This window comes from Capsicum annuum, chromosome 5 (genome assembly GCF_002878395.1).
Source record: "Capsicum annuum cultivar UCD-10X-F1 chromosome 5, UCD10Xv1.1, whole genome shotgun sequence".
Taxonomy (NCBI): Eukaryota; Viridiplantae; Streptophyta; class Magnoliopsida; order Solanales; family Solanaceae; genus Capsicum; species Capsicum annuum.
The window spans coordinates 6,875,191-6,902,732 of record NC_061115.1 but is presented as its reverse complement, the minus strand read 5'-3'; the positions used below and the strand labels follow the sequence as shown (position 1 = coordinate 6,902,732).

At 36.1% G+C, this 27,542-nt stretch overlaps 2 protein-coding genes and 1 non-coding gene across 8 annotated transcripts; 2 read left to right on the top strand and 1 right to left on the bottom strand.

Annotated features, from left to right (window-relative positions):
- The first annotated feature begins 1,215 nt into the window (after nt 1-1,215).
- On the top strand, nt 1,216-6,004 carry LOC107870221 (actin-depolymerizing factor 2). The gene is made up of 3 exons (XM_016716675.2): nt 1,216-1,470; nt 5,283-5,548; nt 5,644-6,004. Exons 1-3 carry the CDS (start codon nt 1,468-1,470, stop codon nt 5,804-5,806), a joined length of 432 nt encoding a protein of 143 aa, XP_016572161.1. The 5' UTR covers nt 1,216-1,467; the 3' UTR covers nt 5,807-6,004.
- A 3,068-nt stretch (nt 6,005-9,072) lies between these two features.
- Nucleotides 9,073-9,144, top strand: TRNAC-GCA. Its single transcript has one exon. It is a non-coding gene; the product is annotated as a tRNA-Cys (tRNA).
- Nucleotides 9,145-9,718: 574 nt separating this feature from the next.
- LOC107870220 lies at nt 9,719-24,689 on the bottom strand. 6 transcript variants are annotated; one of them, XM_016716671.2, is made up of 11 exons: nt 24,432-24,689; nt 20,848-20,956; nt 19,571-20,473; nt 19,394-19,485; nt 17,394-17,606; nt 16,298-17,270; nt 13,526-14,044; nt 13,102-13,430; nt 12,337-12,435; nt 12,130-12,255; nt 9,719-11,757 (listed from the first exon to the last, which is right to left on the bottom strand). In XM_016716671.2, the coding sequence occupies exons 1-11, from the start codon at nt 24,549-24,551 to the stop codon at nt 10,006-10,008; spliced, it is 5,235 nt and encodes a 1,744-aa protein (XP_016572157.1). In that variant the 5' UTR covers nt 24,552-24,689; the 3' UTR covers nt 9,719-10,005. The 6 variants fall into 6 exon arrangements, with proteins under 6 accessions (XP_016572157.1, XP_047268418.1, XP_016572156.1 ...); XM_047412462.1 differs by having other exon boundaries at nt 19,406-19,485; XM_016716670.2 differs by having other exon boundaries at nt 16,298-17,276; nt 24,432-24,688.
- Nucleotides 24,690-27,542: the final 2,853 nt, after the last annotated feature.

Genomic DNA, 27,542 nt, shown 5'->3' with positions numbered 1-27,542 from the left:
TTTATATGCTAACTTTTTTTAGCATATATTTTCCAAGAAAAAAGATTCTTTTAAACAAGATTCAAGTTCTTCTATTTCTCCTCTTAAAAGGAAAATAGTAGAGCCATTGGAAGAAAGTCAACCACGGCGTAGTTCAAGATCAGCCAAATCAAAAGACTTTGGACCTGATTTTCAAGCTTATTTGGTTGAAAAAGATCCTGAAAGTTATGCTGAAGCTATGTCTTCACATGATGCTCCATTTTGACGTGAAGCCATTGATGATAACCAATATTTTTTTAATTAGTTGAAGAATTCTAAATTAACTAAATTTGATTTTAAGAAGATTTCAAAATATCTATAAATCTACATCTATATCTACATCTACAAATTTAGTTTTTGCAAAGTTGTTCAAATATTAGTATAGTACGCGTTACTACTATTTGTGAAGTACTCCCTCCGTTCCATTTTATTCGTCCCAAATTTTCTAATTTGATTTTTCAATTTACTTGTCATTTTTTATTAATCAAGACAAAATAATTTTTTTCCTTTTTTACCGTTAGTATTAATTATTTTTGCTCCAAATTAAAATATAAACATTATTTAATAGTGGTACTATGGTAAAGTAGTCATGTTATTAATTATTTTTCTTAATTAGTGTAGAATATCAAATTGGGACGAGTAAAATGGGACGAAGGGAATAATATTATTTTTGCTTTGTATAGAGTTAGGACTTAATTTATTTATTTTATAAAATTGCTTGTTATGTTTTTTATCTTTGCACTTCATTAAAAATCTTGTAATAGATAAAATCATTTAATTTTAAATAATTAAAAGTTATACGTGCGTGGCACGTGCGACTAAACTAGTAAAGATAAAAAATAATTCTCCCTTTGTCATATTTTGGGATTATTTAATACGTGGATAAAATATCTCAATATTATAATTTTGAAATTATAATTCCTGATCTATTTTATATTATATGAATTGGTATAAAATAATCTCATGATTGATGAAATAAGATAGGTTGTATTTGTTTGATGATATAAATTAATTATAAAATTTATACTATTAATCAAACATGATATAAATTTCATTCATGAGATATCACACCTTATAACTTTTACTAAACTTATATGATATTATTTTCTTTTCAATTCGTTCAAAAAAAATAAATGATCACGTTATTGTAATTAAAAATAATTTTATTTTAAAATCTATCTTTTTCCTAAAAGAAACGATCGACAACCACCTAATTATCTAAGTTTTTCTTTTTTCTCTAAATATAAATTTTAATATTTTTTTATAAATATCTGTCAATCAAATCATAAAAAAAAAAAGTATAAATATAAATAATAAGAAAAAGAGAGGAAAAACAAGGACCCCTCTTGTTGGTATATCTGGTCTCATCATTTTCCCCAAAAATATACCCTTCTTTATAGCACCCCTAAATTCTCTCCTTTTTTTTCTCTTCCATCTACTACAAAAATCATGGTTAGTCAATTTTCCCTTTATTTTTTTGTAATATTCAAATTTTTAGCTACTACTTTTTTTTTTTTTTTTTTTTGTAAATTAAGTTTATGTATATATTTTTTTAATTTAGCTCAACTTCGATCTGTAAAATAATATGTACAATAGACACAATTAGCTTGAATTTTTTTGATTTTTTTCTCTATGCTTCGTAGCTACGACATTTTTTTTTTTATATAAATTAAGTTTATTAAATTTTTTTATGTATTAATTTAGCTCAACTTCGATCTGTAAAATAATATGTATAATAGACACGATTTTCTTGATTTTTGATGATTTTTTTTTTTGCTTCATAGCTACTACATTTTTATTTTTTTTGTAAAATTAAGTTTATTTATTTATTTATTTTTATATAAATTTAGCTCTACTTGGATCTGTAAAATAACATGATTTTCTAGAATTTGGATGATATATTTTTTTGTTTTTGCTTCGTAGCTACGACATTTTTTTTTTGGAAAATTAAGTTTATTTAATATTTTTGATGTATAAATTTAGCTGTACTTCGATCTGTAAAATATATTATAATCGACACGATTTTCTGGAATTTTGATGTTGTTTTTTTTTGGTGCTTCGTAGCTACTAGTGTTTTTTTTGTTTGTAAAATTAAGTTTTTTTAATTTAATTTAGCTCTAGTTCGATCTGTGAAATAATATGCATAATAAATGCGATTTTGTATAATTTTGATGAAATTTATTGGTTGAGTTGCTGATTTATTTATTGTTTTATGGATCTGATTTCAAGTTTTGATTATTTTTTGGAAAAAAAAAATGACTTTATGAGTTAGATTGATGAGTTTTAGGTGGTTTGTATGAACATTAGATCCCTTGTGGTCTGACGCTTCCTCGGGCCCATGCATAGCTGTAGCTTTAGTATACCGAGCTGTCCTATAAGAGGCGGATTTAGGATTATGAGTTTATGAGTTTTGGATTATAGAAAAGATAGCTTATTGGTTTAGGCTGAGTACAGTAGGTCCCGTGTGGTCCAGCCATTCCTTTCGGACCCACACATAACGTTTTAGTACAACGAGCTGCCCTATGAGAGGCGGATTTAGGATTTTGAGTTTATGAGTTTTGGATTATCGATAGCTTATTGGTTTAGGTTGCGTACAGTAGATCCCTTATGGCCCGGCCCTTCACTGGACCCACACATAGCTGGAGCTTCAGCTCACTGGGCTGTCCCTTGGCTTTGTGCGGTCTTATGATTAGAGGCGGATATAAGATTTTGAGTTTATGAGTTTTGGATTATAGAAAAGACAGCTTATTGGTTTAGGCTGCGTACAATAGATCCCTTGTCGTTTGGCTCTTCCCCGGACCCACACATAGCTGGTTTGATTTGTGGGATCTTGTGTTTAGAGGTGGATTTAAGATTTTGAGTTTGAGTTTTGGATTATAGAAAAGATAGTTTATTGGTTAGGCTGCGTACAATAGATCCCTTGTGGTCCGGCCCTTCCTGGGACCCACACATACCTGGAGCTTTAGTACACTGGGCTGTTCCTTTGCTTTGTGGGATCTTATGATTAGTGGTGGATTTAGGATTTTGAGTTTATGAGTTTTTGATTATAGAAAAGATAGCTTATTGGTTTAGGCTGCATACAGTAGATCCCTTGTGGTCCAACCCTTTCGACCCAGATAGCTGGAGCTTGGAGCTTTGGAGCTTTAGTACACTGGGATGTCCCTTTGCTTTGTGGGATCTTTTGATCAGGGGTGGATTCAAGATTTGCATTTATGAGTGTTGGGTTATAGAAAAGACGGGTTTTTGAATAAATTATTTATACGTATTAACTGGATTTTTAGACACAATAACCGTACCCGTCTACTGTTGACCGTGATTCTGTGAAGCTTTATAGTTTATGGTTTTATGCTATGAAAAGCTCTTTTTCTATAATTTTGATGGAATTTAGCAGTTGGTTTGCCGATTTCTTTAGTGGTTTAATAACTTTTATGGATCTGATTCACTTTATGGTTAGATTGATGAGTTTAGGTTGTTCATATGACCATTTTTTAAAATTATTTTACTTTATTTAATCTCGGAGTTAGGATTTTGAGTTTGTGTTTTGGATGATTGAAAAGATAGCTTATTGGTTTCTGGATAAATTATTTATACATATTAAGTGAAGTTTTAGACACAAATAAATCGAACTTGTAGACATGGTTGGTATCTTTGGCCCTGCTTCTGACGATTGTGATTCCGTGAAGCTTTATGCTATGTAAAACTCCTTTTTCTAAAGTCGAACTTTAGATCTTTGTTTTCAGTCACCAATTAGTAGGTTGTGCTGATTTTTTAAAACTTATTTAAAGTATATTTGATTCTTGTTGGTTACATTGTGGTTTGAAGTGTGAGTTTTCGATACCGACTTGTCCTGCATGCATGGTCTCAAGTGTGGGTTTGACTATTAACCCCTTTATGTTTGGGTCTCATCTAAAATATTACTCTTGGTAGTTGCTACGGCTTCTCATTGGATTTTAATTATGAAAGGGGCCGTTTGGTTCAAAATCAAGTTACTCTAGCATTAAAACAAGGATCATCTATCCAACCTTCTAAGCGGAATAGATGATCCCATGATTGTGATATTAAGTCCTGGTTTCTCGTAATTCCTACAGTGAAATACATGATAGGTTTAATTCCAAATTTTATATCAAGAAAATCCACTTAACCCCTCCAACCAACGGCCCTGAAAGTTCATGGATATATCTCAGGCTTTAGAATAGGAGTGCTGGGATTTAATAGCTATGCTTTATTAGATAAAGGTTCTTGCTCTAATTGGGGTTAAGGATCCAATTGTAAATTTGAAGTTGGAGTCAGACATGAATTTCACTTGGAAGAAAATTGAAGTTTTGATAGTGAAAATCATTATTTCACTTGAAATGCTATTCCAACTAATATTTCAACATGAATTCTCTTTCAAATTGAACTTGAAACAATGGACAAATGCTTACCAGTTCCTACTGTGCTTTATTCCGTTCTTTGACTTTTATTGAGGTTAGAACGCAAGAAAATATTCTTTAGTTTCAAGTTGATTTTAACTTTATGGAATAATGCTGGCCTCGATTATACAAATTATTTGGTGCTGGAACACTTGTACCTTGAAAGCTACATTTGGCACTTGTATTAATTTCATTGATGTTTTTAGTAAGGTCTCACAGGTTGATGCCAATGTTCCCCTGTATTTTATTTTCTCCCTCCCTATGGGTGGAAATGAGAGCCGAATTCAATATTAGTATCAACTTCTCTGGCAATTTCAAAATCTACTTGTGGAGGAACTTGCTCCACCATCTTCATTTTTTGTCATCACGAAAAGAGAAAAAATCAGGAACTCATCTTTTGGACTTCTTATGTATTCTTGTCTTTTTGGTGACATTTGAAATAATGTATTCTGCTCATCTGAGGCAGAAGAAATTGAAGAATAACCAACTTAATTTTTGTTAAGTTTGAAATGCAATTGTTATCTCTCTCTTGTAATTTGTTTTCTTCACAATCATTTGGTGGATGACTTTAAGTGGGATTTGTAATTTCTAGACTAAATGAATAAGGCTTGAAAATCTGAGATACTGGAGGGTTTGGTTCCTTCTATTTGCTGATTCTTTTCTTAAAGGTAGAGGAGTATCTGGAAGAGTGATTAGGCAGGTTGAATAATTTTTAACCTAATATTTGTTAGGTGCATGACCAACTTGTTGATCTAGATGGGGTACTCTCATTATTATTTCCCTTGTATTTCTGTTCAATGTGTTGCGTTGGAGTACGTTTGGAGTAATGCTGTATATCGTAAAAAATTGTAGGCTAACGCAGCATCTGGGATGGCTGTGCATGATGATTGCAAGCTGAAGTTTTTAGAGCTGAAGGCAAAAAGAACTTACCGCTTCATCATCTATAAGATTGAAGAGAAGCAAAAGCAGGTTGTCGTGGAAAAGCTTGGCGAACCAACTCAAAGCTACGAGGATTTCACTGCAGGCCTCCCTGCTGATGAGTGTCGATATGCTGTCTATGACTTTGATTTCATGACAGAAGAGAACTGTCAGAAGAGCAGGATATTCTTCATTGCTTGGTAAGCTTTACTTAAATTTAGTGATATAAATTTTGATCTACCGGTTTATGCTCTTGGTTATCTAGTTTTGTGTTTTGTTGAATCAATTGTTGAAGGTCACCTGACACCGCAAGGGTGAGAAGCAAGATGATTTATGCAAGCTCCAAAGACAGGTTCAAGAGAGAGCTTGACGGATTTCAGGTAGAGCTGCAAGCAACTGATCCTACAGAGATGGGGCTTGATGTTTTCAGAAGCCGAGCTGGCGGAATTGAATGTTGAGTGTGTGAGTTTCTTGCTTGTGTTAAGTGATTATAGTTTGTGGGGAAGTAGAACTTGGTTAGTTATACTACTGACTGGTCGTTCCCGTTCATCTTAAATCTTTTAAGGCTCTTCTTCCCAGAGAACTTCAATACTCTTTCATCTATGTTATATTGTTACTCATGAAATCAAGGAGCTATCTTGTTATTTTGAGCGTCATTCTTTTCTTTTAAGTCGCATCTTTTCAGAGAACTTTGATAGTCTTTGAATACATTTTTATTCTTATTCATGAAATCAAGGAATGTCTTGTCATTTTGATCATCATTATTTCTTTTACCGTAGTACTTCTGGATCGTGAGGTACAAAGGATGTATATACATACAATTACAAACACGGTATGTTTAGCTACTTCTCCTTTCTTGGTTTTGTTGCCGAGATGTCTTGTCAATCGTGGTTTAAGTTACTGAATTTGATTTTCATGCTAATGGGAGAAACCTCTGAACAGAAACTACCCTGCTCTGAGTTTGGTTGGAGAATCAACACAAGTAGGCTTGGACTTAATTGAGCAAGAAATTGGTTGCTCCTAGGGGTGTGGTGAGGGATAATTGCTTGCTCCTTAGGGATGTGCCCTAGCGGTCAATGAAGTAGTTGAGAAACATGAGTTCAGATTGCCTTAGATTTCAAGTCGTCTAAACGTTAATTGATTTAAATTTTATTCTTTAACGAAGGGAAGCCTTGGGGTAACTGGTAAAGTTGTTGTTATGTGATCAAGGGGTTCAAGTCGTGGAAACTGCCTCCAGAAATGCAAGGTAAGGCTGCGTACAATATGTGGTCGGCCCCTTTCTCGGACCCTGCACATAACGGAAGCTTTAGTGCACCGGGCTGCCCTTTTTTTCTTTTCTTGAATAGGTGTTTTTTCAACTTGGATTACCTTTGAACTTATTTCATTAAATTGTGTGATCTTTCTAGTTGGATACCTTGTGTGTTGACTGTATTTCATTCAGTGAAGGGGAGAGTAGGGGACAATGCAACTTTATATTGTGGTCTTCTCATAAAGCACCATAAAATCCTATCCTTCCTCTCTGATATTATGGCTCCGATTACACAATGGTGTGACTTAGATGAACCATGAGGTTTTAGGCTCAAAACCTCAAATACTAGCAGAGGCGAAAACATTGAGTGATTTGTTCCCATTTATCCAAGCCTCGTGGATAGAGTTACCCAGTATCTGTTTTTTGGTTGATATGAACGACATGGACAGTGAAAATTCATTTAACGAACCCAACTAGCTTCGGTTGGAGGGGTTCAAATAAAGTTGTCTTTTGAGGCTATGTTAATGTAGATAGCTACTTGCTCCTACTTGGTTGACAAGTGAAATGCAACAGTGCTTTGTGCAATACTGCTTCAGCCACTAGTCTTTGCTTCTTTTCGAACCCGGATAACTACGCTTCAACTCCAAACAAGTTGGGTTCGCTACATGAATCCTCACTAACCATGTTTTTCTCCATGTAAGCTCAACTTGTGTCAATCGCGACCGGGTTTTGCTCATGGAAACATGATCAAGACCTAGAGGCATTCCTCAAAATCAGTTGGGATACTTGTCTTGACAAAAAAAAAATCCTCTCTTTTTCGATTATAACTTATTTTGTTTTCTTAGTGGTCAAACAACATAAATTCCGACAGTTTGGAGCTTAATTACACAAAATTTTGATATTTTGCATAACTACTCAAAATTTCGATTTTGGGTCTGTCAAGCTCTCGATACATCCAACAAAGAAATATTTTTTCCTTTATAAAGATACATAATTAGCTACTGATATTATTTTTTTTCTGATTTTGGGTCTGTCAAGATACATAATACATCCAACGAAGATACATTCTTTTCTTGTAAAGATACATAATTAGCTTCCCGGTGCATTCAAGGAAGATACATAATTAGTTGAGATTTTTGTAATTACTTTGTAAGTGAAAATTTATGTAAATATAATAAGTTAAGGTGTATATTTATGTTATTTTTTCTTATTAGAAGTATGCTTAACTGGGGTTAAATGGAAGTAGAAGAGAAGTGCATGGGATTTACTGAGTGTGAAGACCATGACTGAGAGGATTGATTTAAAAGGATGGACAGACTTTTAGGTTGATAAACTTCGAAAGAAGAAGTGCATGATACAGAAGAAAGTGAAGTGTTTTTATAAGACATCATATAAGTTTATATGATATGTGTGTTATTGGAATCTATGATAAGCCAAAATTATATAAGCAAGTGAATATAATTCCATCACTCTTCTTTTTGTAAATATCGCTACTCCTAATTTGTAAGAAAAAATATTTTTGCAATGTAAAATCAAGTGAATTATATATTATAGGCGTATGATTTGGGCAGAGGATAGTGAATGTGCCCAAAGCACTTTTGGGGCTGATGGTACTCCTATGGATGGTTTAACGCAACTAACAGATCTCGTGCTCAATCAAATAACGGATACTAAATACAAATTGGATTGTCTCCCCGACCCAATAGAAAGACAACCTCGTTCTACACTTCATCAAGATGAAAATCATGTCTTTCCTCCAAATACCATTTGCTTTTTTCCTCAGCCGACCAGCAAAATAACTAATTCAATCGTAGATACCTTTTAGATAGCACATGCTAAAAAGAACAAATAAGTACGTATCTCGTGCTTAACTCTATCCGTAAGACAGATGTGTACAATCACTTAGCGAGGAGACAAGTCCATAACTTACCGTATACAACTTGTGCTTGCAGTTTGTAAAGGTAGATCTATAATAGAATTTACAGGTTCAATATAACGCAATAACTTTGCTGACAAATTCTATAGTTACATTAAAATATTTTTACTTGATATAAATAATTTTATTTTGAACCCAATAAGTTATCCCGTTTGAATATAACACTCGTAAATTTGAAATTCTGAATCTAGTGTGCGGCCTATGCAGGTTAACTCTTTATCAGTTCTGATTTTGGGGAGCCTTATACACTTCTACCTGTTAATTTCTTCTAATATCAACAATTAAAAAAGGCTAAAGAATATTGAAACTGATGATTGTACATATGCTTTAAGGGATCGTTTGGTACATGGGTGAAATAAGAAAGGATTACTATTATCTGCATAGTAAATTCGCCATTTTAGTTCAAAAAATTGGATAAAAATAAAATAATCTCAAAATTAGCTAATATCTCAAATTAAATATGAAATAAAATTAATTTCAAATTTATTAGTGTCACACTAATATCTAAATATTAAAATAAAATATCAATGTGCAGCTACGGGTCCATAGCTCAGTGGTAGAGCATTTGACTGCAGATCAAGAGGTCACCGGTTCGAACCCGGTTGGGCCCTTTTAGTTTTGAGTTTTTTTTTTTTCACCTGTTTTTCTTAATTTTATGAATTAAATATTTGGGAATCACATATGTTCTTTGTTATTCAATGTTTATTGCTATATGTGGTTCTATTTGCTTTGTATCATTTTTTTAACTCCCTTTGTTATTCAATGTTTATTGCTATTTGTGGTTCTATTTGCTTTGTATCATTTTTTTTACTCCCTTATTTTTTTATATCGTGCGTCAAATTCTTCTTTCCTTTTGAGGGTCTTCTGACTCCACTTACGAAATTGCACCGAGTAAATGTAGAAGACTCCACACCAAGTATATGTTGTGAAAATATACTAGGTAAGTTATTGTTGTTGTTGTTGTCGTCGTCTCATTTTTCTTTTGGCTTTTTTTTTACAAGATTTTTGAAACTACTAAGCCAGGCACATTGAAGATAAACGTCGTTTGCTATATGTGAGCATGTATTCATTGTTTTGGGAATGATAAAGGTCATATACAACATATCATATATGACCTTGCAAGTGAAATCTGGGACTGGGAAGGATGGGGCATCTTCCATAAACCCTCAGCTCATGTAAAGCATATAAAAAGTAAGAAATAAAATATATTGCTATACCATTCCATCAAACCAAAAGGCACAAGTAATTTCACCTAAATCTTCATAAGCTACAAATACGAATGTTTTGCTTAGAGAAATATCTTTGGCAATTAGGACCTATATGATTTTCCCTTTACATGTACAATTCTCTAGTTCTCTATATAACTATTGATCTGCCTTCTGCAATGGTAAATATGAATAATCACTCACCACATTACACTACTCATTACACTATCAAAAAGCTGCCCCAAAATTTACCTCGGGGGATATTAGTCACTGGAGTTTAATGCCTTTTGCCATTGCAGCTTCTTTTACAGATCCTGAATCCCCTTCAGCTTCTGAAAAATTGATGTAAGATTTCCACAGCATTGTAGAGAATGGATAAATCGACAGAGCTCTCTTGAGGAAACTGATGGATAGGGACCGGGAACCTGTAAGATCATGCAAAATATCTGCAGCTTCTACCCATACATATTCTGGTGCAACGGGGACAGCTTGAAATAACGCATTTATCAAGAGAGAGCTTCCCCAGAAAAAGACGCCGTCAGAAGCATTTGCTGGACTTGAGGTTCTGGTTAACTGCTTGCATACACAAATGGCCAGATGATGATTGGAAGGAAGTATCGCCATTAGGCTCTCCACCATGTCAACGAAGTTGGTGAGTTTCTTTTCGGGCAAGAGAGATGGACCATACCATGCTTCCAGAACAGTGTTCAACATGGAAGGCTCCAATGACACCGGACATAACAATTTGCCAACTAGCTGCCGGACTCTAGGCTTCTTAATTCTTTGGAGGAACTCTCTGGACAATGGCTCAGACGTGTTGGAAGCACGCTTATCAGCCAAATAACCAGACAAAAGTCTCAATACTTGCCAATCATTGTGCAAGTTCTCTGCATGCCGGAACAAGAGACGTTCTCTCACACAGTGATTGTAACTCTCAGCAGAAGCAGCCTCCAATGCCCGATCAACGGCTAATTGAGCTTCAGCGTAGTCATTTTGTAATAGCTTATAGATAGAACAGTTCAGCATCCCAAATACAATATCGTTCGGGCTAGAATTGGAAAAGAGAGCAGCAACATCAGATACTGAAGCAGACTGTGGTAAAGACTTGGAGCTGTCACCATCTACTGGATCCAGACAACTATTTTGAGAATATCTGTGTTTCCATGAATACTGGAACCATCGAGCCATTAATTCCTCAACAAAATCTCTTTTCCTATCTTGGAGTGCGCATTGGACATACTGGTTCCAAATACATTGCACTCCAGGAACTTCATCAAACCAATTGGCTAAAGCATCTTCAAAACCTTCAAAACTTCCATCTGCAAAATCATATTCTGCCCGAGCTAACATCAAAACAAGTTCTAGACATAATGGATACAATGTGACATAGTTCTCTAACAAACTCCTACTACAATCTAAACCCTTAAGCACCATTGCACATCTAACGTGATTGACTGCAAACAGGTGTGCTGCCCTGAGGTTTGCTTCATCTTCAAGAGCCTCTCTATCAATGAATAACGCTAGAGAATCAACTGCTAATTCCATCAGAGAGACAGCACGTTGCTTCTCATCAAAGGTCAAGTCAGTAGATGGCCAATCTATGGAAGAAATTTCTTTCTGATATTCAAACCGCTGCAGAACGTTAATAGGAAGTCTCCTGTACACAACCAAGTAGACACAACAGACCCAGAAAACACATTTATCAGAAATGGTTAAGCATTTAAGGATACCAGGAAGAGACGGTCTGAGCGGGCTATCAGATTTCTCTTCTGTTGGACGTAGCTCAGTGATTTTATCAATGGCTGTAGCAATATTCCCAGACATGCACAGACAATTCATCATCTGCAAAAATATATCCAATATGCCAGCACTGGCAAAAAGAGCATTCCTGTCAGATGCAGATGCGTGGCGACACAGGGCCAAGAGTGCAGCATCATATGCAGCCAACCTCTCATCCAGCTGTGTTCGACTATTTATATATAAAAGCCAGAGTTCGTAAGAGCATTCGATGTGATCAACCTGGATTGCAGAATAAGAAGATTTATCAGTACCTATGTGGATAATGAAGTGAATCATAAACAAACAAGTCCAAGTAAAACCTTCTCTGAAGTGAATTTATGACAAAAACTTCAGGAAGCCCCCAGCTATTAGAATGAAGGGCTAGTACATAACTTGGGGAAGGGGCCTAAATGAAGTAAATCAAACTGATGTTGTCTGGCACAATTAAAAAAAATATTGGCGCACATCAGACCCAATTAGCTTCCATATTACTAATCCCTATAATGTACAACTGTTTTCAGCGCATAGACTTCCTAATAGTATAAGCACCTTGAACCAACTAAAATATTCCGTTTTAACAGTAGTAAAGTTCCATGTCGAAATGCTGCATACCGCATATTTGAACATGTCATCCTTTCCAATGGACTTCTGACTGCTATAGTAAAGTAACAGGTAAACAATCCAGACAACTGCTGACGTAGGATTAGCTTCCAAAGCTTGAGCAAGGAGTTCAAGAGCCTACATGTTTTAGCAAAAATTAAAAGGATGAGACTACTGACCCTCCAAATATCTAACCAATAATCACCACCAAAAAAATACCTTTAACCTTCCTTTCAATTTATTAGCCTCCTGATTGAGATTAAGAAGAGCCATTTCTACAATCTGATCATCAGCAGCAAATAGTTCCTTGCTTAGACCCTGGTAAGTTATTAGAAGATAAAGTTAAAGCACTGACTGCACATGCTAACGAAGGGTAGCAACTATTTGTTTGCCTTCAGTGGAAGGTAGAGAAAACACCATCCTTACTGCATAGCAAACTCGACCCTATACAAGGACAGGAAAAAAAAAGGGTATTCCACAATTGATGACTAAGAAACCAGATAAAAGACCCCCCCCACCACCCCACCCACCCACCCCGAAAGGACCTAGTAGCAAGATATAAAAGGACATAGCCAATAACAAAGCATTTGCATTCTTTAGATATATTCAGATGCCTCGACTAGTAATTACAAACATTCACAAAGAAAAATAAAAGCATAGTAAAAATAAAAGAAAATAGAATATTACCCAGAAAAACTAAAACATATTTAAGTTTCAGAGTCCGTACAATCACCGCATTCTTCTCACGGACAAAGACTCTTTTGGTAAGCAGCAAGTAGATGCAAAATAATTTTTCTTGATTCGTGTATCGAAAATTAAAATTGGTATTTCAGAGGAAAGTCAGCTATAATAGTTTAAGCTAAAATTAAAAATTCAGCTTTTCCAAAAGTTCTATATAAGTAGATAAAGATCATCCTTTTTCCTTCCCTCTTTTCTCCCCCAACCCCATGCATTATTAGTAAAGAACAGGATGATTCGACAAACCGATGATCCATTTCTGCTCTGAAAATAAAGTGATTGCCTATTCCAACCACCCTGGACCTCAACACGAGCATTAGCACCATAAAATAACAGCTCATCAGATGGCAGAGCAGTGGGCAGCTGACTTGACAGAACAATGGAAAGACTGAAGCACTTCACCCACAGTTGACTGTACTCATGACTTGGGATAGATTTACATGACTGCAGATCAGCTTTCAGAACATCCAAGCCAACCAAATAAGTTGGGGGAGCCAAATTAAGGCAGTCGAGTGACTTGGTAAGAGTTGTTTTAGCAGAGGATATCTGTCCTTGAGCTGGTGATCCAACCTTGTCTACAGAAGAAAACAAGTTATGAAAATTTTACACCACTTGCTGAACATGAAGAAACTGTAAGGACGTCTTACGCATTTCAACAGAAGATCCATACCATCGGTATCCACTGGCACCTTCATTCTACTGCCAGAAGAGTAGTCTCTAACATGTTGCATAGAACACTCAGGATTATTGCACTTCCCCCGAAGTTCAAAGATACAAAGTGGCCAAAGCGGGTCAATGGTAAAATTGCAAGAGTAAGACCCACTCTTACTGCCAATTAAATCCAGTGAAGCTGCTTCAACCGAGACCGAACTTGAAATGCTTGGAGTGGTGCTGCTACCAAAATTGTCTTCCCCCTGATCATGAGAAGTTTGTACAATGGAATTTCTACTCTGTAATTTGAGTAAATCCATGGAATCTGAAACCTTAAAGTCTAAGATAGCACTCTTCAAGATAGGATATGAAAAGGTGACCGAGCTTGCGAACTGAGATTTGTCGTTGCCTGGGGTGATACAATTATCTAGACAAATATAAGATGAAGGGGATGCAGAATCAGAACCAAACTTCTCATTGTTGCATGGCTGGTCCACCTCTGTAGGCATCTTAAACATCGTACTCATCATGTCACGACCTATTAAACAGTTCAAAAGGAAAGAGAAATCAAAAAGTTGTCTCAAACAGAATAAAGAGTGTCAACCTCTGAAATGATAATTTCTGACTTCTCGTTATTATATCACGTCCAAAAGAACATGGATATCATGACCTTCCAAAAATAAGACTTTGTGACAACCATTCTGGACGATTGAAACCAAAAGTGCACAAAAATAAGAAATAAAGTAATCACACATAATAACTGGTATAACCGTGCAAGTGATGCAACAAAATGAATCTTGCTTGTCCAGTAAAACTACATCAAACAGTGGATATGGTGATTAAAACCAAACCAACTAAGCTTACCACAAAAAGTTACATAGTATATCACGGAAATATGGCTAACCCAAAGGCAAGGGGTTTTACAAACATTATACCTGGCCAAATATCATAATACAACAATAAAATCATATCTCTTCTTTCAGCATATAATTTCTTTGACGGCAGTCAAAAAATTTACTCAATAATGGTTGAGACGCAACATGCCAAATTCTTAGGCAATTAGATTTGATTTCTAGTATTCCCTATGTCCCAATTTATATGACACTTTCCGCATTTCGAGATTCAAACTATGTAAACTTTCACCTAACATTTTTTGGAACTGAAAAAAAAAAAAAAAAAAAAAGAAAATGTTAGGTGAAAGTTTACATAGTTTGAATCTTGAAATGCGAAAACTGTCACATAAATTGGGACAGAGGGAGTACTAGAAATCAAATCTATGTCAAAGCAAATCTTAAAACTTTAACCTAACATTTTAAGATGTATAATGTTAAAAGTTGATCTAATCTAATTTAGCATCAAAGATTAGTCAAATTGACTCTTATGAAGCGAGAAGTGCCACATAAAATAGTGAATACAAGTGACGATGCGTCTCTCACAGTAGTGGAGGAGCCACAACTTAACAGCTATACTGAAAAACCAAACCAGGTTTTACACACAGAATCTGGGAACTTTGGAAAGGGCTGGTAAGTTGAAGATGTTGAGCCAATTTTGGTCCACCACCAGGATGTTTGTCTAGACAAGGAAATGAACGCGACTCTATGGGTCCATCAAAATTTGTTCAACTGAGCAAAATAATTGGAATAGACTTTGAGTGACATGAGGAAGAATCTATGGAAATCTCCTGCAGATAGACAGGTGCAGGCAGGCAAGGAGGATGTAATCAGATATTACTATCAAGAAAGCCAGGTTCAAAGGGACACGAGTTGAGAGGATTGATTTCTTTTGATGTCAAATTCAAAAGTAATGGAAACATGTATACGGGAAGGTCTTGACTGTAATTGATTAATGATCATCAAATTAGCTTCATGGAATGTTAGGGGATCAAATGACAGGGATAAGGGAGAATTTCAACTTGAATGCAGACATCACATGTTTCTAGGAAACAAAACTCAAGGGGGATTATAGAGGATCTTGTTAAGCAAATTGATGGAGGAAGACGGATATGATTTTCCTGTCTAGAGACCAGTGGAACTACAGGTGGAATCATGATGATATGGGACTATAGGGAATGGAAAGGGGAGATGCTCCGGACTGGATCCTATACTTTGACATGTAGATTAGAGACTATTGCAGGACTTTGAATGACATATTACAGGGGTGTATGCCCCAAACTGTTAAAAGAGAAAGAAGGGAAGTATGGGGGAAAAAGTTGTGAGGGCTTTGGTGGAGGGTCCATGGGCAATTGCGTGAACTTTTGTGTTGCTGGATTTCCTTCTGCGAAAGGGAATTGCCAAAGAAGGTCCAGAGCTATGATGGAATTCTCAGACCTCTATGGAGTCAATTAGTTTGCAGCCTAAATTATCCCGGGATTGTAGTTCTGGGATTAAGTTATCCCACCTTGGAGGTGAACAAAATAGTTCAAAGTTAGATGTTATATCCAGGATTAATGTCAGGATTAAATTTATACTCTCCCAACTAGTCTTGCATTGAGGTTGATGGATCGGTTGTCATCATACATATTGTTCAGCCACAATGTCCAATTAACTATTGAGTACTACTTGTATATGTCTTTTGTACACGGGGATATTGTGCATCTTACTAAATCCATTTATTAAATTTTATTAGCAGTATTTGTTGTTTATCTAAAAGCACTGCACTACCATAGAGCCAACAAGGTATTTTAGTTTTTCTGAAAAAAAATCTGATTAACAGATCATATGCACGCATAGGTCAAATTGCAATCAACAGAGATGAGCTACTGCAGGGGAAGACATCCATAAAGGAACACTACCTTGCAAGTTAAAACCTTGTTGTGGCTCATTCTCTCGCTCTGAATCAGAGCATAATCTATCGTCCGTTGCCACCCTTCCCACAACCTCATTATTTTCTGTTCTGCCTTCAGTAACAGCATCCAGGCTCTCTTGTGGGCTCTCCTTCTGGCGCAAAGTTCTCATCCTTAGTCTTTCAAAAAGCTGAGAACGCAAAGATGCTTCAAGGAGTAAAGAATCCTGAGAACTATTCATTGCTGATTGCCCCTCTGATGCATTGTTCGTATTCTTGTCCATGTCAGCTCTGGATTTTTCCTTTCCTTGATAGTCCAGATGGTTTTCTGGAGATTTATCTTCGAACAGAAATCTCCCTTCGTCCTCATTTTGAGACGTATTGAAATCCTCAGAAGGGGAGCACATGTCATTTGCACCATTATCTTCATTATGAGGCTTGAATGTGAAACAATCAGGCTCACTACATGGATCAGACGCCAAATTATAATGCTCTTGAACACTGGATACATTTTGAAGAGCGACATTATTTGGATGGACATTTAAATTGGATCTCTGTTGATTGTTTAAGTCAAATGTAGACTGCACTGCACAACTTGAATTGGGAATTAAATGCAAATTAACATCAGAAATTGCAGGTGAGGAGTCCAATCTAATTCCAATTTGGTCAGGAGACCCACAAGACAGTAACAAATTTGGATTTCCCATCATAAGTTCTCGAAGTTGGGATGAATATTGTTCTCTTCTACTGTATAGGTGAGAGCATCTAGCATTAGCTTCAAGCAAGGCCCTTTGAGCCTTTCGGTAAGATTTCAGAGCATTTCTTTCTTCAATCTCGCACTTGCGGCGACATTCCTGTGCTTCTTCCAGTTCTTTATCTTGAAGTTCTTCTAAATTCAACAATGATTGCAAGTCTATGCTGCTGCTTCCACTAATATTCGGCTCATCATAGCAGTTCCAAAAGCTCGGAAAGTTCAGAGAAATCTTTCTCTTTCACAAGGGGAAAAAGAACTATCAGAAATATGCAATTCTAAGCTTTGGTTTTAGAAAAAGAAGGGGGAAAGAAAAACACATGAAAGAGGAAAATAGAAAAAGGCAGAAACATACAACATTGGCCCTTGCATTGCTGCCTGCACCGTGGGTAGAGGCTGCAATGATGTTACTATCTGGAGCGGGCTTCTGCGTGTTTTCATTAGATCTGACTAGATTGGTGTCACTCTTTTCAGGTACATTAACACCAGCAAGCCCAGAACTCACTTTCTGCTGTAAGAGAGGCTGATTGTATTGACTACATAGTTCAGTGGCATGCTTTGCCTTGTCCTTAGAATGAAAAAAAAGGAGAAAAGATAACTATCCATGAAGTATAATATCACAATCAAATGCACAGAGACAACAGAATACCGACAATATAATTCCCTGAAAATCAATATATAGATGCAATACAGAAAACATGTTTGACTACCACCTCACCTCACCCCACCCCACCACCCCACCCCGCCCCACATACAAGCCCCTATGCTATCACCAGTATATACAGCTTAAACAACACAACAACTAGGAAAATCAAGACTTCCTATTGAGTGATCTCTGTTAGAAAAAAAGGAAGGATAGCTTTATTCATTTCGACAAATTTGCACCTTGGAATCATGTATCATCAGTGGAAACTAAGGTAAAACAAATGAAATATCATAAATCCACACACACAAAAAAAAAAAAAAAAAAAAATATGTCCACTTCCAGAATTCAAGAGGAAATTGGAGGTATCAGATAATTTACTTCCCATAATACTCAACTACATCATCTTTCAATGGTTATGTTCCCAAGTTAGAAACAAAATCAAGAGCAAAAGAAAGATTTGATAAATGCCTGACCAGAATCGATACAGCAGAAGTGACATTATATTCAATATATCCGAATGTTGCATATACAAGTGCACTAGGTACAGGATAAGGAAATCTAGGAAACAGCTTTAACCATGAATAATACAAAAATGCACCTTAAATGACAAATTTGGACTAAAAGCATCATATCTCGTCATAAAGAGATTATCCTCCATTTTCCAAATGGCCCTTGGTAAGCAAATTGTACTTAACCATTGGTGGCCAGGAAGAAGGAAACAAAAGTGAACAGGACAAGATTATATATCTCGTTCATTTTGGAATTACATAGTGAAACAAAGGCTGATTGATACGACCTGCCATGTTAGCTTGTCGGCCCATCCTATTTCAAATGAATTGGACCTTTTAACGTTGCTAAAAGTTTTCCACTACAAATGAATTAGGTGGATCATTTGTGTGGGCTCCCTTTGGGGAAAAAACACCTCTCTCCTAATGAGGCAATGGAGCAGCTTAACTAAAAAAAATTGAAGTCATGACAACAGATAATATACGTAGGAATAAATAAGAACATGGATGAGGTAATATAATCCTGGATGGGGCGACATACTCCAATTATAACTGAAATGTCAACAATATCAGAACTTCTCAGGCTCGACTTCTACGGATTAATTGCTTTGTGACTAGACAGTACCTGATTCACCATAGACGCGCCCCTCCTACCACCACCACCACCCCCAACCCCCACACCCCCGCAGGGTAATTCATATACAACCACTTTATGATAATGAAGAAAGTACAACCTCTATTTTTAGTATTTTTACAGTCGTGTCTTTGATTTGATTTCCAAGAGAAAACATTATTGCATTGAAGGGCCAACCCAAAAAATCAAACTGATGACCAATACCTGTTCTGAGGCTTTTAGCAGGCTCTATCTATGTTCTATTAAACCCATATGGAAACAAGCACCTTATACTTTACATTAAGCACCTCTTGACAAAAGGCTAAGACAATTATTTCAATCCACTTGCCACAGAGATTTTATCTTCGCTATCTTGCTTCTGGAAGAATAATGTCTTCTAAGTGCAGTAGGTGCAGTAATAGAGGGGAAAAACTTTTACGAAATGGTGGACTTTTTTTTGGTTGGTGAAACTAAGTTCAAATAACCACACAAAGGCTCCATGCCCCACAATGATACTGAACCAGTCATCAATACCCATTATCATGGCTGATGTTAAAACATAGACAGCAGATGGAGATATGGAGATATACTCGAGAAGTTACCAATTTATTGGCAGCTTTACTTGCAACTTCTTTTGACGAATTGCTGGAACTCTGATTGTGATTCCTTGCGGCATCTATACCTGTGGCAATAAGCTCATTTGAATTAGAAATCCACTAACGTCATTTAAAGAAAATTGCTCTATACACAAAATAGAGTACAAGTACCATCTTTGAGAGTGAGAGATGGATTTGTTGAAGAAGAAGAGCCCTGATACTCTTTTTGTTTCAGCTGTCCAGTAATGACTGAGCAAGATGGATATTTTTCTCCATGACTGCTATGATCAGTTGGTTGAGGGTGATTGGAATCCTTTATTGCACACTTTTCTGATCCTATAACCACAGACATCATTTCTTGGGAGTTTGAGAAACCCCAACTTGGATTCGGCGAAACAATCTTTTGGCGTTTCTTGTCTGGTTCTTTTAGTCCTTGCAAATTATCATGAGTAGTTTCTCTAGATGCCCTCACCACCAAATTCCTCTTATTGACAAAATTTGCATCTCTATGCGAAGCTGAAGTTAATTGTTTGGTATTCTGTAATCTCTCAAGATTCAATTGATTCTCGCGAAGTGCGATCAACTGCCGCAAGTCATGAAGTTTACTAGAATTCATATGTACATTTGTTCTTTTCCCATGGTCAAAGGTAGCTACCATATTTGAGTTGTTAAATTTTCTCAAACTATGCATATGTGCAGCATTTCCGTAAGTGCCTCCATTAGGTTTGGTCAATAAAGAAGAAACTTTGTGAGCCTCTTTGTTTGGCATCTTTGCCACATTTCTAGTAATCTTTTGCGATTTCTGAGGTCTTCGAGGAGCAGGGGCTGGTGGTTTAATAAATTTATCTGCAGCCAAGGTTCTGTTTTTACTTGCTGAAATCTTCTTCTGTCCAGAATTTTCACAGTCACTGCCACTGTCATCTGAGAAGCTTATCAGAAATGGTACAAAATGCTCTCGACTCTTTTTAGAACTCTTCAGATGAGCTGATTCTTGAGAATTTCTAGAAGGCACATCAATCGAGCAACCCTTTTTGCTGGAAGAAGTATTTTTTTCTGCAAAGTACGATGTAAGTCCTGGGACAGTCAGACAAGCAAGAAATGTAATTAAAGACCTAACAAAATAAGTTGTAAGTTCCAGATATTAATAGAACGTAGAACTAGAAGAATATGTGTTGCGACCTCTTATCTAGCTACCTTTCCTTAGTGCATAAGCATACAGGGCCAAAAAATACTATGAATCAAGGAAGAAGAAGACTTGTACTAAAAGAACAAAATCTACCAGAGTAAATCAATCAATTAACAGCCACACATAGAAAGTGACTAACAACAATGTGCATATATGCTGATGGTATGGATTGAAAAACTGTCACCAGTCATTCCTAGTAGGTAAATGAAACGAGAGTTCAAAATACAAATAAATGTTTTAATACCCGAGCTTTGCAACATACCTGCCTGCGTATCCTGAAAATTCTCATTCATTGTATCAATGTGAACATGCTGATCCAACGGAGCAGCATCACTGCTTGTAAGCTGATCGGGGAAACAATCACTCTGATCCTGTGGAAAACAATGCTCAATCAACTCAATACTACTGTAGCTTGCTAACCCAGAATAGCTTCTACTTGCCCCATAAAATTTTGTATACACTCAACCATTGTTGAAACTCTTTGAAACTGACAACCATTGTAGAAACTCAACAAATAACAACATTCCCAATGAAATCCCACAAAGAGGGGTCTGGGGAGGATAGAGTGTACACAGACCTTACATCTACTTCCACTCGATTACAACGAATCAAAGTAGATATGATAGGGAGAAAACGACAGTGAAGAAAACAATAGTAGCAACAACAACAAAAACACATATAATAAAGGAAATCAAAAGCAATACACTATAAGAATAAGGCTATTACTTCAACACTCCACTACCCACTACCCTCTTATCCTAATTAGTGACCTCCACACCCTCCTATCTAAGATCGTGTCCTCGATAATCTTGAGTTGCACCATGTCCTATCTAATCACCTCTCTTCAATACTCCTTCGGCCTACCCCTACCTCTCCTCGTACCCACTATATCCGACCTCTCACACCTCCTCATCACATGCCCAAACCATCTCAATCTCGCTTCCCTCATCTTATCCACAAGAGAGATTACTCTCACCTTGTCCGGGATATCCTCATTCCTAATCCCATCACTTCTAGTATGTCCACACATCCATCTCAACATCCTCATTTCTGCAACCTGCATCTTTTGAACATGGACCGCATATAACCCTAATTAATCCTTTTTTTCATGACGTTGTCCAGGACAACTTGCAAGCACCTACTAGTTCCACGTAGTAATTGCTACCTCGGACAAGTACCCCTAATTAATCTTAGAAAACAAATTACTTTTTGAGTATCAAAGGGTCCAAAGGAAAGGCTATGGATATTGAGGACTAATAAATTCGAATTGAGGTATATTTTCTCCGCATTTACCATTCTAAGAAAGACTTCAAAAGGCAAATTAAAAGCAATAGTAAATGAAACTAGGCAAGTATAGAAACTTATAATAGAACTTTTACATTATTTTTTTTTGACAAATTTATAGTAAATGTAGAAAACCTATAAACCTTAATTAATCTTTTCCCAATAATTGTGTTGTTGGGGCCAACTTGAAAGCACCTACTAATTCCGCATGGTGTCGGCTACCTCCCACAAGCACAATCGCACATGTACCAAGAATAAACCCTAATTAATTTTTTCTCGATAATTGTATTGTCCGGGCCAACTTGAGAGCACCTACTAATTCCAGGAATACTTGCTACATCCCATCAGCCCATGTACCAGATATAAAAAAATAATTAATCTTAAAAGACAAATTTAAAGGAGTAATAAATTGGGATTGAGGTACATTTTTTTTCCTTATCAAAAATTAAATTGGGATTAAGGTACATTTTCACAGCATTTACACTTCTAGGAAGACTTCAAAAAGGGAAATAAGAAAGCAGTAGCAAAATGAAACAATGCAAGTATATGTATTTATGCGGAAATGATGGATTTAAACACAGAACTAAGAAAAATGAGCTACTTTTTTGGCAAAAATAGAGTAAAAATCATGTAGTAATCAATAGTACAAATAGATGTAAATGAGATTGTTGTTGTTTACATCGTTTTCGGATGCAGCAAGTTCTCCTTACTACCTCAGTTGGTTGGTTGACTACCTGAGCATTCATGTCGATGAGGGTTCAATTCCCCACCTCGTAGCAAATGATGAATTTAAACATAGAACTAAGCAAAATGAGATGTGAGTTTTTGAGCAAAAATGGAGTAAAATCAATAGTAGTAATAAATAGTATGAAATAGAGGTAAATGAGATTGTCGTTTACGTCATTTTCAGATGCAGAAAGTTTTCCTTCTTCTCTGCTTCCTGAGGAATTATGTTAAATGAAACTATGGCATTTTAGTAACCCGGTTGGTTGACTACCTGAACATTTAGTGAGGGTTCGACGATCAAACACCTATCCCCTCACCGATTTTCGCTTCCCTACCCCTAATTTTTTTTTTTAAAGAAAAAAAAGAGTAAATGAAACCACTAGCTCGGTTAGTTGGCTAGTGAGGGTTCGATTTCCATCCTCATAATCCCTTCCTCCATTTCCCCTACTCTTACTTCCAATTTTTCTAAACTAGGCAAGTATCCAAGGGTGTGGCCTACTGATTCAATAAAATGTGTTGAGCACCACGAGGTCTCAGGTTCAATTCCCAACAGAGACAAACATTAGGTGATTTCTTCTCATCTGTTCTAGCCTTGGTGGACAAAGTTACCTAGTAACTATTGTTGGTGGGAGGTGGCAGGTATCCAGTGGATTTAGTCAGGTGCGCAAATCTGATACGGACACCACGGTTATCCAAAAACAAAAAAATTCAAGTATACATCTATGCAAATGATGAAATTAAACGTAGAGTCAAGCAAAAATGAGCTACGTTTTCTGCACAAATAGAGTAAATCAATATAATAAACTAATAATGAATAGAAAAATAGAGCTACGTAAATGAAATTGTTGTTGTTTACATCGTTCTCCTTCTTCTTTGCTTCCTAACAAATTATTTATTATTAATCTTCCGAAACGAAGAATTTCCTCTTCCTCTTCGATCATCAGTAAAGTTTTTTACAAATGCTGAAGGACCTGTTTCTTCTCTTCGTCAATTTTCGCCATTTTAACCCAATTTTTTTTAGTTGAGCTGCATGAAAGCTGGCCCGGACACCACATTTACCAAAAAAAATAAAAAATATATGTTTGCACAGATAATGAATTTAAACATAGAAATAAGCAAAATAAGGTATTTTTTGGGCACCAATGGAGTAAAACAATAGTAATAATGAATAGTACATAGTATAAGCAAATGAAATAGTTGTTGTTTACATCAGTTTTCAGATGCAGAAAGTTCTCCTCCTTCTTTACTTGCTGACAAATTATTGATTATTATTCTTCAGAAAGTTCTCTTTTGTCGATTTTTGCCATTTTAGCCCAATTTTTATCACGTGGATTTAGTTGAGGTGCGTGAAAGCTGACCCAAACACAAAGGTTAACAAAAAAAAAAACTATGTCTGCGCGGCAAATGATGAATTTAAACATAGAACTAAGCAAAATAAGGTATGTTTTCTGCACAAATGGAGTAAATAAATAGTAGAAAGCATAGGTAAATGAAATTGTTGTTGTTTACATCAGTTTTCAGAGGCAGAAAGTTCTCCTCCTTCTTTACTTGCTGACAAACTATTTATTATTATTCTTCAGAAACGAAGAATTTCCTCTTCTCTTTGTCCATTTTTGCCGTTGTAGCCCAATTTTTATCGCGTGAATTTAGTAGAGGTGCGCAAAAGCTGACCCGAACACCTCGGTTAACAACAAAAAAACTATGTCTGCGCGGCAAATGATGAATTTAAACATAGAAATAAGCAAAATAAGGTATATTCTGGGCACAAATGGAGTAAAATAATAGTAATAATGAATAGTAGAAAGCATATAGGTAAATGAAATTGTTGTCGTTTACATCGTTTTCAGATGCAGAAAGCTCTCCTTCTTCTTTACTTCCTGATGAATTTCCTCTTCCTCTTCCTTCCTCCGTGGATTTTTCTACCGAATGGTCTTTGTGTTGGTCGATTTTCGCCATTGCAGCCCAATTTTTTTCTCTCTCTTCCTGTTCGAATGGCGGTTACGGAGGTACCTCTGTACTCTGCCTGACGAAATAGTAGGGCGTGGGTCTAAAAACGGAATTTACCTATTTATGTAGAGTAACAAAAAAGCTCTTAAAATGAGGTCGGGTTATAAGTACTGCATTTATTTATTCTAGCTTTCCATTTTTATTTATTCACAATTAATTAAGTAATTAGGGTAAGTTTACTGTATCACCCTTTCATACTATCATATTTCATCCTTGTTTCATTTGAAAATCAAAATATCCATTTTTACTATGAAATAAGGAGTTGCAATGGATGTCTGGATAAACTATTTTAGATAGGGTTAAAAATTAGGATATTCGATATGAGTTTAGAGTGATTTCAATTGAAGATAAAATGTGTAAAGTAAAATTAAGATGGTTCAAATATACGATGAGGAGGTGCATGGATAAGGGTGGATCTACGAGGGGGAAGGGTGATCACTTGAATCCTTAAAATTTACATTATATATATAAGATATTTTTTTTGGTGTATATGTATAGAATTTATCCCTTCGACATAAGATCAAGGGTTAACTTAGTGGTTTAGGAATTCAAAATTCACTCTGATGTTCCATGGTCAAATTTCAACCAGTATTATTATTTTTCGAACCCTCTTTTTAAAATTTTTAAATTCGTCATATGCCCCAATGTAGAGATTTGAGAAGTTTGGTTATGGATGATTCGGGAGAGGTGGAGATGGACTGAAGAAATGTCGGGTGAAGGTGGTTAGACATCATATAGTGTGGTTGCAGCTCATCGAGGATATGATCTTAGATAGAAATGTGTGGCGTATGCCGATTAGGATAGAAGGTTAGCATGGCGGAGTACGTCTAGGCTAGTAGGTAGGAGTGGTGTCCTTATTAGTAGTTGTAGTACTACACTAGTCCTTTGCTCTTAGATTTTTGTTGATTTATGTTATTTCAGGCAGATCGCTTGATGTATTATTTTGTGGTTGTATTGTTCTGTTATTATTTGTTGTTGTGTTACTCCCTATTATTATTTGTATCTCTAGTATAGTTTTTTTTAGCTAGTATTTTCTCTTGAACCGTGGATCTATCGAAAAAAAAAAATACCGTTGTTATTAACTAGACTGTTCTTTTTCTATATATTTTGCAATGCTTGAGGGAGCGAAAACTCGGGTGAGGATGGTAGGATGAGATTTAGAGCATTTTTCTGTTTTGACAGGTTTGCACCAGAGATCTATCCTAAGTCCATTTTTATTCGATTGGTGATGGATTTTTTGACATGGCATATTCAAAAAGGGTGCCTTAGTGTATGTTATTTGCGGATGATGTAGTTTTGATTGATGAGACTCGAGGGTGTTAATGATAAGTTGGAGTTTTGGAGACAAACCCGGAAGTTTAAAGGGTTCAGGTTGAGTAGGACCAAGGTAAAGTACTTGAAATGCAAGTTCAGTGACTTGATGCTTGAGGATGAGGTGGTAGTAAAGATGGATTCCCAGGTTATCTGTAAGAGAGATAGTTTTAAGTACCTTGTGTCTATGATTCAGGGGAATAGAAAGATTAACAATGATGTCACTTACCATATTGGGGTTGGGTGGATGAAATAGAGGCTCGTTTCGGAAGTTTTGTATGACAAGAAGGTGTCTCCCAAGCTTAAAGGTAATTTCTATAGAGTGGCAATCCGTCTGGTCATACTGTATGGAGTGGAGTGTTGGCCAGTTGAGAACTCTCGTACCTAGAGGTTGAAGGTGACAGAAATGAGGATGTTGCATTGGATGTGTGGGTTTACTTGGGAGATAAGGTTAGGAATGAGACTATTCGGGAGAAGGTGGGGGTGGCTTCAGTGGATGGCAAGTTGCAAAAAGTAAAGTTGAGATGGTTTGGGCATGTGATGAGGAGGTGCACTGATGCTCCAGTTTGTAGGTGTGAGAGGTTAGATTTGGATAGTTTTAGGCAGGGTAGAGGTAAGTCGGATAAATACTGAAGGGAGGTGATTAGACATGATATGGATCAGTTACAGCTTACTGAGACATGATCCTAGATAGGAAGTTGTAGAAGACGTGAATTAGGTTAGAGGGCTAGTGCGGATAGGTGAGGTGTAGCTAGTAGATAGGAGTTCTTTGGTGTAACCTTGCTAGTAGTCGCAGAAGGGTTGGGGTGAGGGTGTGCTCCCGATTTGATAGTGTAGAGTACTATTTTGTAGGTATTTTTTTCCGTTACTTCGTCTTATTTTATGTTTTATTTCGACTTTGTTTACTGTCTTTTGTCCTGAGCTGGGGGTTTATCAAAAAACTCTACTTTTTCGAAGGTAATTGTATGAACTGCGTACATTTTACCCTCCCCAAATCTCACAATGTGGGAATACACTGGTGTGTTGTTGTTGTTGTATTTTGCAATGCTTGAATTTATTATATTCGAATAATGATATACTAAAAATATTATTTTATTCATTTCTTTTAAAGGGAGTGCTAAATTAATAGCGGACAAATAAAAACAATGAAAAATGATCAAAATTATCGTTGAACTATTTGAAATGGAGCAAAAATGCTCTTCATTTTTTGGCTCAAAAATACTTCTTTTTTTATTTTTTGGCTTTAAAATACCTTTTAGTCTACTTTTTGCCTCAAAAATACCCTTCACTTTAACAGAGTATCCACCAAACATACCACATGAAAAAAGTTGTCACATGTTCAGACCACGTCAACATTCTATTTATGAAAAAGAGTCAAAACTACCCTTGAACTATTCGAAATGGAGCAAAAATACCTCTCAGTTTGGTTTTTTGACTAAAAAATACCCCTTTGTTTGTTTTTTACCTCACAAATACACCTACTTTAATGAAGTGTCACTTAAAACACAATGTGAAACAAAAAATTATCATATGGTCAGCCCACATCAGCATCCCATGATATACCAAGCCGACCCACTTAACCATCCAACTCAATATTTCATTTAATACCTATACTCGATCCGTCTTTAA

What these genes read in the sequence shown, in the direction of transcription:
- LOC107870221 (XM_016716675.2), top strand. An exon ending in AGGATATTCTTCATTGCTTG is followed by an intron (nt 5,549 to 5,643) that starts GTAAGCTTTACT and finishes CAATTGTTGAAG; the next exon opens with GTCACCTGACACCGCAAGGG.
- LOC107870220 (XM_016716670.2), bottom strand. Translation starts at nt 24,551, where the DNA reads ATGGCGAAAATCGACCAACACAAAGACCATTCGGTAGAAAAATCCACG. An exon ending in GGTGCCAGTGGATACCGATG is followed by an intron (nt 13,431 to 13,525) that starts GTATGGATCTTC and finishes TTTCTTCTGTAG; the next exon opens with ACAAGGTTGGATCACCAGCT. An exon ending in AATTGAAAGGAAGGTTAAAG is followed by an intron (nt 12,256 to 12,336) that starts GTATTTTTTTGG and finishes TAAAACATGTAG; the next exon opens with GCTCTTGAACTCCTTGCTCA.